General features: G+C 36.1%; 4 protein-coding genes and 1 long non-coding RNA gene across 6 annotated transcripts; 3 read left to right on the forward strand and 2 right to left on the reverse strand.

Annotated features, from left to right (window-relative positions):
• LOC104744419 (U-box domain-containing protein 31) lies at positions 177-2,268 on the reverse strand. The gene has a single exon (XM_010465479.2). The coding sequence runs from the start codon at positions 1,815-1,817 to the stop codon at positions 474-476; it is 1,344 nt and encodes a 447-aa protein (XP_010463781.1). The 5' UTR covers positions 1,818-2,268; the 3' UTR covers positions 177-473.
• On the forward strand, positions 5,150-5,956 carry LOC104744429. The gene has a single exon (XM_019238904.1). It carries the CDS (start codon positions 5,319-5,321, stop codon positions 5,706-5,708), a length of 390 nt encoding a protein of 129 aa, XP_019094449.1. The 5' UTR covers positions 5,150-5,318; the 3' UTR covers positions 5,709-5,956.
• Positions 6,733-7,677, reverse strand: LOC104744440. The gene is made up of 2 exons (XR_760639.1): positions 7,543-7,677; positions 6,733-7,132 (listed from the first exon to the last, which is right to left on the reverse strand). It is a non-coding gene; the product is annotated as an uncharacterized LOC104744440 (long non-coding RNA).
• Positions 9,235-10,420, forward strand: LOC104744454. Its single transcript, XM_010465516.2, has 4 exons — positions 9,235-9,471; positions 9,563-9,611; positions 9,688-10,005; positions 10,201-10,420. Exons 1-4 carry the CDS (start codon positions 9,340-9,342, stop codon positions 10,320-10,322), a joined length of 621 nt encoding a protein of 206 aa, XP_010463818.1. The 5' UTR covers positions 9,235-9,339; the 3' UTR covers positions 10,323-10,420.
• On the forward strand, positions 10,463-12,939 carry LOC104744446 (ruvB-like 2). 2 transcript variants are annotated; one of them, XM_010465505.2, is made up of 3 exons: positions 10,463-11,316; positions 11,733-12,387; positions 12,803-12,939. In XM_010465505.2, exons 1-3 carry the CDS (start codon positions 10,568-10,570, stop codon positions 12,806-12,808), a joined length of 1,410 nt encoding a protein of 469 aa, XP_010463807.1. In that variant the 5' UTR covers positions 10,463-10,567; the 3' UTR covers positions 12,809-12,939. The 2 variants fall into 2 exon arrangements, with proteins under 2 accessions (XP_010463807.1, XP_019094456.1); XM_019238911.1 differs by having other exon boundaries at positions 11,733-11,996; positions 12,412-12,939.

The following is a 13,512-nucleotide window of genomic DNA, read 5'->3' on the forward strand; positions in this document are numbered from 1 at the left end:
TTTTTTGTTTCTTTTTGTGTGCCCCTCCACAATTCTGAGACCTACCTACTGTTCTATCAAGGATCACTTGATTTATTTCCTCAATCAAGATTTGGTCTTTTCTTACATTTCTTTTTTTGTGTAACATAACCATTATGGTAATAAGAGTGTCATCACATCCATATGCCAAGAAAAAGGATTCAGAGACTTAATACTTTATTCAAACTCAAAATAAGCTAAATAAGTTACAACAAGAGGCCAAAAAAATGATTCCTTTCTTCAATCTATTTTTCTACTAAATAATGAACCAAACACAACAAAAAAGATCTATACATTTTGCTTCATCTTAACGATTATTCCATTTACGAACCAAACTCGTTTCAACCTCCTAAAGCTTCTCCTGCGAATGTACCACCAGATCAAATAACTTGAAATCTTCATCTATATACATCAACAACATGGGGAAGATCATTGACTCGAGAGGTGTAATCTTTTTATTGGATTGTTCTTGTGAGTTTACATTTGGAGATAAACATTGTGTCTGAAAAGTGTAGACTACATAGCTTCAACAGCTCAGCGGAACGTTGCTTCAAAGCTGGATCACATCCACTTTGGATCACAAGCAGAAGCTTTGCAGCCAAACCAACTTCAACAGCAAGAGACGAACATTCTTCAGAAGCTAACTTGCAAACTGACCAAAGGATCGAAATCGCATAGTTTGTGCACTTCTCAGACACTCTCATCAGTAACCTAACTGTATTCGGAATCGTGTTAACCGAATCTTTCAAAGCAATCCTCCCTTCGCTTTCCAAACACAACGATTCCAACACGAACAGAGCTGATTCCAAACTCTCAGGATCTAAACATGGCAAAACATCAACCAGTTGAGGAACTGCTCCAACCTTAACCATCAAGTTCCTAACTTGTTTATGAACCGAAACCGATTTGAGCAACGTCAACGCAGGGGAAACACCGTTCCTTCGTCTCCTGTCTTTAACCAATCTCATTAGTCCAACAAGCAAACTGTGACTAGAGACAAGCTCTGCTCTAAAACTTTTCTCCTCAACCAACCTCCCAATCAATCTAGCACAGTTGATTTTAGTTTCAATAGAACCATCACTCAACATATCAACCATCAAAGAAACCCTAGCTGGTTGCATTAAACCAGCTTTGGAATCAGAATCAAGCTCAAGATTAACGAGAATCGCAATAGCCTCAGATCCAACAGCGTGAGAAGTAAAAGGACTTAAAAGAGAAGAGATAACAAAGACTCCACCTTCATCAACAACAGTCTTTTTAGCAATACCGTGAGCCATCACAACTTGCTTAAGCTCGCTTAAAGCATGAACCTTTGCTTTCCCTTTAGCCTTTCTCAAAGTGTCCAAAATCTCAATGGCTCGTCCTTGCACGTCTTCGGACCGTTTCTTCATCAAGACATACTTTTGAGAAAACCAAGTGTAGATCAACTGGTGAAGCGTCTTGTTAGGAGTGACCAAATCATCCCAAAGCTCTTGCATCGTCGTGGGGCAAGTACAGTGACCTAATTTGAACCATTTGAGAATGTTTGACCTCTCGTAGGTTTGACCAGTACACAAGGTGACTGGATCTTGCATCGGTTCAAGAGAGATGGGACAGATGAAAACAGAGGGTATTTCAGGTAATTCGAGCTCGGTAATCATTTTCTTCAAATCCAATTGTTTCTTCTCGTCGGTAACAACCACCATAATTTTCCCATCTCCGCCGCCGCAACCACCGAGAACACCGTCTTTAACCGCCGTGTGTAGATCTAAGATATGCCCGTCAAACCCACCATTCTTCGAAGGCTGAAACATTGGCATTTTCGACAAATTCACCCCTCAAAATAAATAAAAACAGAGCCTTTCTTCTTCCTTCCTTCCTTGGTTTTTTTAAAATGAGTCAACAAAAAGGAAACATTCAACTCACGTAATAATAATAATAATACAGCAGTGTATCATAAATACATGATTAATGCTTCCCCCTACCAGCTAACCAAAAAAAAAAAATCTGGATTGTTCCAGAAGAATTAAGAGAGTTTAATTAAAAAGAGATCGAGAGTGAACTCTGAAATCTAGGAACAGAAAAAGAAGAAAGTAAATTTTGAGAGAATTTGAAGAAAACACAGATGATGATTATGTGAAGAGGAAGAAGAATGGGGTGTGGTGGTGTGTTTCGGTGAGAAGGAAAATTATTAAAGCAAAGAGACAAATTAAAAAGGAAACGTTTCTTTTCGTTTGGTCCAAAGATTTTCTCTTTTTCACTCTTTTTGCTCTCAAGGGAGTATAAATTAAAATTAAAAAGATGACAACATAATTAACAAAAAAATACAGATTGTGTTGACCGAGAATTCACAGGGTATAGCCGGTTATCGAGTCATCTCGACCCATGCGCCACACGTGCAAGCTCAAATCCTGTGTTTAAATTCCTGTTTTGTCCTTTGTTTTTCTTTTTCTTTTGACCCAAATATGAGTCTTGTCTATATCTTCAACTAATTTAACTGACTAATAGATACAGACTTACAGTTACAGATCAAAGTATTACTAACATTTAAATTCTATGTTTCTTATGTTAACAGAGCATTCTCTTCACATTTTTTTTTGTAACTGAAACTAAAGCAATGTGTGATTTGCTTAAATTTATATAACATAGGGGTATAATGGTCAGTTTAGATGATGACCAAAGAAAATCTCGCACGTAAGTCAAAAAAGCTGCGAAGAGTCTCACAGTTTACCCACTAAACTCCAAATACCCACGAGGACAGGTTAGGGCACGTGCGATGATAATTTCAAGGCCTAATTTACTCACTTAAACAAATTTTATTTGAATCATTCATTATCAATGCTATTAAGCCTACTACTAACTTACTAAGCAACCCTCGATTTTTCTATACTTACTTGAAAGAAAAAAACTGTAGACTCTATAGTAAAAAAAATCATGTAAGAAAACAAAACATTACTCCTCTCTCCCTTGAGAATATTGAAATGGGATATAATAACCAAATCAGGGTTACTTGAGAAATCCGCAAATCAGGGTTTATGATAATTTTTTTGAATGTAACTTTTTTTTTTTAAGAATTAATAGTACTAGTAAATTCTTTTGTTATACTCCATTAGGTAGGCGTTAAAGTGTTAATTCCTAGATTGGCACGAAAAAGAAAAGAGGAAAAAGTGTAAATAAAGGGATGTGGGGCTCGTGACATGCAAAAGCTCCAGCTAGACATTTGACCATGACAGTGTGTGTATATGTATGTGTGTTGCTTTGACTGTACGCCTCGATCGTGTCTCTGTTGGTTCCGTCCTTTGACTGCTCTGCTCTGTCACCACTACTTATCGAGATTTAACTTTAATTAAGTAGTGTTTGAATGTTTTTAATACAGATTTAAACTAAATGAATGAAGATAATGTTTAGTAATAAGCGAAAATTGATGGGGAGTGTCAGCAGAGAGATCTGAGACCCATGTGTTGTTTTTGTTGGAGTTGAGTACCATGCCAGATAATGCAGAAACTTTGATATTCCAAACACATTTTTTCAAATTTTTAAAATAACAACACGGATTCAGTTTGAATTATATGTTACTGATATTAAATCCCCAATAAATGCTGTCAAAAAATAATCATAATGGAAAAAATCCCCAATATTTGCTTTCATATTTTATAATATTTTTGTTTAATTAAATTTCAAATATAATATACTATATGATTTTTTCAATTCAATATGTTATTATTATTAATAGAGAGGCAATCAATGATTTTGGTGTTGATTTGAGTTTCCCGGTCAAACTAGTAACTTAAAGCGAACCGGCAAGAGTTTTAATTCGATGTGACGTGTTTTGTAATAACGACTAGTGTCATGTGATATTTGAGACTGATTGTGATGTTAAAAAAAAAAACCAATTACTAGAAGATAATTATACAAATTAGTATGTTTAACTAATAAAGGGAAGTTTCTATGTGATAAGAGGGTCCTAGTGACCCATAAGGACAGGCTGTTTAGGGTTCTTGTTCTATACTGTTTTTGACTAATATCACGACATATATTACTGTTGGCATCTGGTTTTTTTTTTTTTTTCCTCTTTTGATTATTAAAACTTAGAAATGAGTTCTTGAAAATTGTCACTAATTTTGAATTAGTTGCCTATATTTATTTGTTTAACAGAATAAATAAAGGCTTATAAAAAAAAAGAATGGTCCAAAAAATAAATTTTCGTTAAAATGTAAGAAAAAAAAGATGTATATATATTGGGCTATAAGGCTTCTGAATGATAGTACTAAAAAAAACGTTGCGCGGCCTTCGTAGGATATTATTAAGCCCAAGTCACTAAAAATAAGAAGAAGAGAGATGCGAAATTGGGTGTGTGTTTTTTTCTTTTGTTCTCTCTTGTTGTCAAAGATATATTTCGTCCGATGTATTATGAATCGTACAAGTTTCAAATTGACTTTCGAAAACTTTTTATTATAAGTGGTGCAAATTATAATAAGAAATTATACAAGTGTCAGCGAGAAATTTATTGCTTTCATTTCAAGTTGCCGAACAGATTGAATCCCATGTTAAACATATCTGTTTATAAATTTTTTAAAAAATCAAAGATGTAGCCAATACTTATTTGACAAATTGTTTTTGATTATCGCTGCCTTGGATTAAAAGGGAATCAAGTCGACAGTGTATCAGTCTATAGTATTTTTGGACACTCGTTTTTTTATTTTTCGTCCAATGAATCTTTCACACATCCCGTCGTAATAATATTCTCAATATTTCAGTATTTTTAGTCATTGTTGATTTAATGAAAGAAATTTGGTGTCCTATCTCAATCCATCTAACAATAATAATAATTTCGACTTTAATATTTTTTGATAACGTGTTTAAATCACATATGGACGGACTACTTGGCAATTGTTGTTTAATTATTGATATTGTAAGCAAGGGTTAAGCTTGAATATGGATAATCATAATCCCAGAGCTTGGTACTTGTTTTAAAATAATTTTCATAGCTTAAAACAGTCCACGACGTTACTTCGAAACTTAATAAAAATAAATAAATAAATAAAACTGCCGGCCTTTTTTTCTAATTAAACAAAGTAGATTTAATTATATAGTTTCATATTTGTAAACTTTTAATAAGATAAGTATCACCAAACTGTAAACATCCAACTAGATACATTTATATGTACTCCAAGTCTAATAATTATCTCTGAAATGAAAATATGCATTTATAACGAAGTCCATACACACGGCATCCTCTCTTCTCGCATTTCTCGAACTCTCGATCTTTTTTTTTATATTTACTGTTTTTATTTCAATCTTCGATTTCACCTTTAAAAACAATGAAAGCTAAAAAGGAGATGAAGAAAGAGAGCAACTTAGCAAGGTTGGTGAAATCTCCGGTTCGTTTCTTGATCATGGCACGTGACGCTTACATACGTAGCATGACGTCATGTTCCGCCGGATTCATCCGCGGTGGTGGTGGCTCCGGTGTTTTTGGGTTACCGGCTGGTAGTTTTCAAATCTGCGAAGCTCAAAGCACTGCTCTCCCTCGTAGCTTCACCTTAAACTCTGCCACGACAACACGTGAACGTTGTAGATTTGTCTCAAACGGCGGAGAAATCTCGGTGGAGACTACGATGGCGATGAGACGACGGATGGATCTCCGGAGAAATTATAGCTGTGCGGCGATGGGAAGGATCGATGAAGACAAGGTTTGTGATGAGTTTTGAAGCTGAGGAATCTTTATTTGATTATAGCAAAGATAGAAAAATCGGTGGAGTTTTTACTACTCGTCAACAATAAAAGAAAAAACGAAGACCATACATATTTAAACATCTCTTCTTGTTTTTTTCTTTCTCTCCCATTTCTGATCAGATTCAAAATGCCAAACAGCTAAAGGAATGGATTCTGTGTGCATTGTGCTTATCAGATTTCTTGTTTTTGTATATATATAAAGTTCAATATCAAAATTCACATAGATCATTGATAAAAAACATATAAGAATAGGAAAATTCATATAGATCAGTTTCATATCTTTCACTGATATTTAAGGTACTCGTCTATAACAACAACATTATGTCAATTTCGATACTATATAGTATTAAATGCGAGACATGTTTATGAGATCATGGAAATAAACATGTTTATCCAAATAAAAAAGGTCAAACAAAAAATGAGATTATTGTCAAGGCCTTTTTTTCCCCTAGGCGACAGAGAAGTCCATTTTACACAACGTCAACACAATAATTGTGCGTACGTGTACATGGAAACAAAAGTTTTGGGGCAATAACACAGAAACGAAACCGCTAAGACACCAAATATAGAGTGTTCGATCGATGTGTTACAACCGTGGCGGGTTTATAAATTTTTATTGTTACTGATTAGGATCATTCTTTTACAAACTTAAGATGGATACAGTTTTTCTCAAATATATTAAAACAATGTGTGTGACAATATTTTATATATACTCAAGAGATTAATTTTATATATAGTATTGTGAACTTTTTGAAACATCATGAAATAAGACAGAAAACGACGGTTAATTATGGCAGTAGAGTGACTCTTAACTGTTGGCTTTGAGATTAATGTAGATGCGTGCCAACATTAACTCTACTTTTGACTGATTCCGTTCATTTTTGGTGGTTTTGATTTTGTTTTTATTTTGTTTCGACTTGTGTGTGTGTTTAGAATGTTTCCGTGTGTTTGTTTTCTGCTTGTTGTTTAATTCTAATGTTTGCATTTGCGTTGAGGGAGAGGGGGGAGTGGAGGTTCAGTATTTGTCGCTACGTTTGCACCCTACACATACATCTAATACACACACACCCTAGACATACATCTAATACACATACACACACAGATGTATGCACCCTATACATACATCTAATAATACTCACACACACATGCACCCTACACATACATCTAATAATAACACACACACATGCACCCTACACATTCATCTATACATGTATACCATAGAGATTTTTTAGTCTACTACTATACATAGAGATTTAGTCTCTCGCACCAATTAAGCGGAAGATGAACAACGTACAAAGTACAGACTATATATATAGACACTAGACAAACGAATCAAGCTTCTGTCGTTTCACTGCCCACTCTACACAGTCAAATCCCCTTTTTCCTCTGTGTCTCCATCCTTCATCAAATAAACCAAAAACAAAAAAACATTTCAGAACATGAGATATATATATAATACCAAAACATTTTTCTTAATCAAGACTTGACAATCGTTCTACATTTTACTGATTTGAGGCAGAAACAGAGCAGTATATATGGAAACCAAATTTTAACGTACTTTCTACTATTCCCAACACACGATATCTACAAAGTTATTGAACCAGAAAAACAAAAAAACTATGAAGACAACAACAACAACATTTCAAGTCCCCCATCGCAACTCTTTGTTTTTTAACACCCACATACATGAGCTAGATTTTTAAAACATGGTCATTTAAAAAGTTTCCAAACTATGTAAAATAAGTCTCTAACACATATACTAGCAGTAGTTTAACAGAGAAAATAAAATGAGCGAAGAAGCCTTGCCACCTGTTACAATGATGATATGCTTCTCTCTGTTTATCTCTCCGCAAGAAGTTGTAGGGAAGTAGAAGATGCTCGGAGTTGGAAACAAACAGCATTAAGCAACAGAAACTTTTAAAACTTTAAACTTGAGAATGCATTTTGAACTTTGAACGAACAATGAGAGAGGAGTATACACTTATATTTATAGGGGTCCAAACCCATACCATTTAATTAAAACAAAATAAAATTTCCATTAGTTCACAACGGTTATAAAAACTTAATTGTTTCTAACGTTCATATTTTCTTTCGGCAACGTTCGTCTGTCAAATCAAAAGTGACAGAATTTTCAAAATATTAAATCAGCATTTTCAATTCAATTGTATATTGTCGTTAGAGAGAAACTAGGTAAAAGAGAGTAAATATCATTAAATGAATATTAGGTCTTAGTGTAACAAATTTGATGACCAAAAGTTATGAACTTTGCCAAAAAAAAAATTTGATAACATTAACATGGAAACATTTGGTTACACCGTGACTCGACATTTTAGTTACATTTCAACTAATACTAAATATGATTTACATCATGAGAGTATTTTTTTTTCTATTTTGACATCTCAACAACGTCAACGTGTACACCATGAACAGAAAGTTTCTAATGTTCATATTTGGGTATTTTCTTTCGGCAACGTTCGTCTGTCAAATCAAAAGTGACAGAATTTTCAAAATATGTATTTTGAAATTAGCATTTTTAATTCAATTGTATATTGTCGTTAGAGAGAAATTAGGTGAAAGAGAATAAATATTACTTAAATGAATATTAGGTCTTAGTGTTAGGTATGTCAATTAGGGCCAAAGCCCGTGGGCTGGCCCGGCCCGGCCCTGAAAAATAGCGGGCTTGGGCTTAAGTATATATATGTCCAGAAAAAATCGAGCCTTTCGGGTTCAGCCCGTTTGGGTTATAGGGTTTTTCGGGCTTAGCCCGACTGGGCTCGGGCCAGTCCGAAAAGCCCTTTAACAAAAATATTTATACTTTTTTGTTAACATTTTTGTTTGATTGCAATATTTGATTAATAATTTATTGTAATTAAAGTTTTAAACTTTAATCTTAGTTTTTATATGTACTTAATAACCATATTTAATACTTTAAAAATGTTTATCTATAATATTTTATATGAATTATATATTAGTTTATTTGGTTAAAGTATCGAAATTTTGTTTAGTCTTAAATTTTTTATATTAAATTAAGTTGGTTATAATGAATATAGATGAGTTATAAAATTTTTGATTGCTTTTTTTTATAGTGCACCTTGAAACACTGTTTTTTAAGGCTTATAAGTTTGAATTTTTGATCGGTAAGATAAGCCCGAAAAAGCCCGAAAAGCCCTGTAACCCTATTAGGGCTGGACTCGGACTTTGAAATATAGGCTCGGAAATATTTCGGACTGGGCCGGGCCGGGCTCAAACATATGCGGGCTTTACGGGTTTCGGGCCGAGCCGGGTCGGGCCAGCCCGATTGACACCCCTACTTAGTGTTACAAATTTGATGACCAAAAGTTATGAACTTTCCCAAAAAAAAAGTAAAATTTGATAACATACATGGAGATAAATGATTACACCGTGACTCGACATTTGTGTTACATTTCAACTAATATTAAATAGGAGTATGATTTACATCATGAGAGGAATTTTCTATTTTGATATCTCAACAACGTCAATGTGTACACCGTGAACAAAAAGTTTTAGGACGATAACAGAAATACCACTAAAACTTAGGGACTAAAAAACAAAAAAAAATTGAAAATTACACATATTAGGAATCTGATGGAGATTCCGCTGCCGAGTTCTGGAGCGATCTTTTTGAAGATGCAACGGCGAGAAGAGAAGCGTCGGGAGTTTCACGAAGCTCTTCTTCAAACGCTTTATCCTCCTTCATCTCCACCTTCTCCGTCTCCGGTACTTTCTCATTCTCTATTTAATTTGAGTTTTTGAAGAAAAGAAAAAAGGTAAAACTGTTAACGCCATTGTTTAACTCTGAGTTTTTCAGGTAGAGGTTGTTGACGACGAACCATTCGATGTAACGCTCATAAACCCAGGTAAGACTAATATGCTTCTTTCCGTTTATTTTACAATTGGAAAATCACAGTCAATTTGTTTTTTATTTATTTTCAGAGGATTACTTGAAAATTAATTCATCGATCAACGGAGAAGACAACGAAATCGGAGATGAATCGGGGAATGCTGAGAAACCGAGTAGAGCGCAGAGAAAGAGGTTAAGGAAGAGGTTGCTCAAAGAAGAAGCAGTTCGCCGGAAGAAAGTTATCATCGGACCTTTACTTCCGACAGATGGTAGAAGAGTCTTCGTGGGAGATGCAAGCGGAAGCAACGTTGAAAAAGAAGATTCTGATAGCGAAGAAGAAGAAGATGAAGCTAGTGAAAGCAAAACCTGCTCACAACCTGTTCGACTAAATGCCACAGGGGAAAAACAAGGTACAACTTTTGACTTTTTTTCTCCAATTAGATTTCATAATCACAACTGTACCAAATTCAGATAAAAGGTTTTGACTTCTATAGCTCTCAAGTTGTGGAATTGTTGGTGCAATTAATGTCAAAGCTGTCATTTTTGTGTGATCGTTATTATTACATTACGTCTCTGACTCTTTGTTTCTTTTTTCTGTTTGGTAGTAAAATTCGATGACAATGATAAGACGAGTAAAGTCAAGAAGAGGAGAGAAGCTAAGAAACTGGCCAAAGATAGTTCTAAACCAAATTCATATCTCCATAATCCAACCCCTGATCCTAATTAGGGTTAAGAATGTACCGATCTTTAATGTAAGAAACAATTAGTTTTTCTTTGATAATACAAGGGCATATTACTAAATTTGTATTTCTCGTTTCTAAGTTCCGTCACATTCCCTTTATGCCCTTGTAAAGAGAACTTAAGTTACAACATCGCCATTGCTATCGTGTAGCTCTAAACCCTAAAAACCTCAACTTTTTTCTTCTTCTTCTTTCTCCTCCGCCTCAATCGCACGGAGACGTTTGATCTGAAATGGCGGAACTAAAGCTATCCGAGAGTCGTGACTTAACCAGAGTCGAGCGAATCGGCGCACACTCACACATCCGAGGACTGGGTCTCGACTCAGCTCTCGAGCCGCGAGCTGTTTCCGAAGGAATGGTCGGTCAAGTGAAAGCGCGTAAAGCCGCCGGTGTCATACTTCAGATGATTAGGGAAGGTAAAATTGCGGGTCGGGCTATTCTAATAGCGGGTCAACCCGGAACTGGTAAGACCGCGATTGCTATGGGTATGGCGAAATCTCTTGGCTTGGAGACTCCTTTTGCTATGATTGCAGGAAGTGAGATTTTCTCTTTGGAGATGTCCAAAACTGAAGCTTTGACTCAGTCTTTCCGTAAAGCTATCGGTGTTAGGATCAAAGAAGAGACTGAGGTTATTGAAGGTGAAGTTGTGGAGGTTCAGATTGATAGGCCTGCTTCTTCTGGTGTTGCTTCCAAGTCTGGGAAGATGACTATGAAGACGACGGATATGGAGACTGTGTATGATATGGGAGCTAAGATGATTGAAGCTTTGAATAAAGAGAAAGTGCAGAGTGGTGATGTCATTGCTATTGATAAGGCTACTGGGAAGATTACTAAGCTTGGAAGATCGTTTTCTAGGTCTCGGGACTATGATGCTATGGGTGCGCAGACTAAGTTTGTGCAGTGCCCTGAAGGCGAGTTGCAGAAGAGGAAAGAGGTTGTTCATTGTGTGACTCTTCACGAGATTGATGTTATCAACAGCAGGTAATTTTACACATTCCCTGAAATGTGAACATTGTTAATCCTGATTTAGGTATTTACAGGACCAATGTAGGATGTAAATTGAGATTTTCTTATAGTGATTTTTAGGTATGATTGGGAATTTAGTTGATTTAATTCACTAAGTTCAGTGTAGATGTCTCAAATGTGAGGTTACTTCATTGGTTAATATGTCTCAAATGTGAGGTTACTTCATTGGTTAATATGTTCTTGAAATTCTCAAGCTCATGTTCAATTTGGACGTTTCTTCAGCAGTGTGTAGTCAGGGCACTCTCTGTAAGTAACTATTCTGTTTGTGGTAATGTTTGAATCAATTTTGGTTGCCAAATTGATCTTTGAAACATGATTGGTAGACCCAAAAAAAAAGTAACTTTTTGTATTTCGTCTTTGTTCCTCTGCAGGACTCAAGGTTTTCTAGCCCTTTTCACTGGCGATACTGGAGAAATCAGATCAGAAGTCCGAGAACAAATCGATACAAAAGTAGCTGAGTGGAGGGAAGAAGGAAAAGCAGAGATAGTTCCCGGTGTTCTCTTCATTGATGAAGTTCACATGCTCGACATCGAATGTTTCTCGTTCCTCAACCGAGCTCTGGAAAACGAAATGTCACCAATCCTCGTCGTGGCTACAAACCGAGGAGTCACTACAATCCGTGGCACGAACCAGAAATCACCCCATGGGATCCCGATCGATCTCCTTGACCGTCTTCTCATCATCACTACCCAACCTTACACAGACGAAGACATAAGGAAGATCTTAGAGATCCGTTGCCAAGAAGAAGACGTTGAGATGAATGAAGAGGCCAAACAGCTTTTGACATTGATCGGACGTGATACTTCTTTAAGGTATGCGATTCATCTTATCACCGCGGCTGCGTTGTCTTGCCAGAAACGGAAAGGGAAAATCGTGGAGGTTGAGGATATACAGAGAGTTTATCGATTGTTCTTGGATGTGAGGAGATCGATGCAGTATCTTGTTGAGTATCAGAGTCAGTATATGTTCAGTGAACCAATCAAAACCGATGATGCTGCTCCAGAAGACGAACAAGACGCTATGCAGATCTGAGGATCNCACGAACCAGAAATCACCCCATGGGATCCCGATCGATCTCCTTGACCGTCTTCTCATCATCACTACCCAACCTTACACAGACGAAGACATAAGGAAGATCTTAGAGATCCGTTGCCAAGAAGAAGATGTTGAGATGAATGAAGAGGCCAAACAGCTTTTGACATTGATCGGACGTGATACTTCTTTAAGGTATGCGATTCACCTTATCACCGCGGCTGCGTTGTCTTGCCAGAAACGGAAAGGGAAAATCGTTGAGGTTGAGGATATACAGAGAGTTTATCGATTGTTCTTGGATGTGAGGAGATCGATGCAGTATCTTGTTGAGTATCAGAGTCAGTATATGTTCAGTGAACCAATCAAAACCGATGATGCTGCTCCAGAAGACGAACAAGACGCTATGCAGATCTGAGGATCCATCTCTGTTTGCCTATGTATTTGGTGTTTTATGATGATATCTATGATTAGGATGTTGAACTCGGCGGATTTATGTTTGGTCTCCTTTTTTTTTTTTTTTAAGTTCTAACGACTGTTCATGATCAAGATCAAGATCAAGTAATCAAATATCTTATATATTTATTTTTAGACGAAAGATGTCTTTTTTATTCTTAAAACGGCATTTACAATGAGCAGATGCTTTCACAATAGTAATTTGTTTCAATCATGAAGGTAGTAGCATACTGCTTACACAATAGTTTTGATTGTTATAAAATTGTCTGAACTATATGGTCTAATTTCCACATCATTTGCCTGAACTATATGGTCTAATTGTTTCTTCCTCATAAGCTCCACAAACATATACTGATGCCTCGAACCCTTTGATCTCATAACCCTTTGCCTCGAAAAATTTACTAAAAATATTAGTCTTTGATGCCTCGAACCCTTTGATCAAGACGAAATCAGTCCAGTTGCCCAAGGGAGAGATTGCGTGGGTGAGTATTGAGTACGAAAGGGTCCGTAAATCTTGTTTCCACTGTCTGCGTCTTACACATGATAAAAGTAGGTGCCCTTTCCTACTGCACTGGAGGTTTCTCGGAAAGCCTCGACACGGGATAACCTGTATCCCAAAGATCTGGCAAACACGATTATGCCTATGCTTCAGTCACCTCTGCAAAC

This window comes from Camelina sativa, chromosome 2 (assembly GCF_000633955.1).
Source record: "Camelina sativa cultivar DH55 chromosome 2, Cs, whole genome shotgun sequence".
NCBI classification, from domain to species: domain Eukaryota; kingdom Viridiplantae; phylum Streptophyta; class Magnoliopsida; order Brassicales; family Brassicaceae; genus Camelina; species Camelina sativa.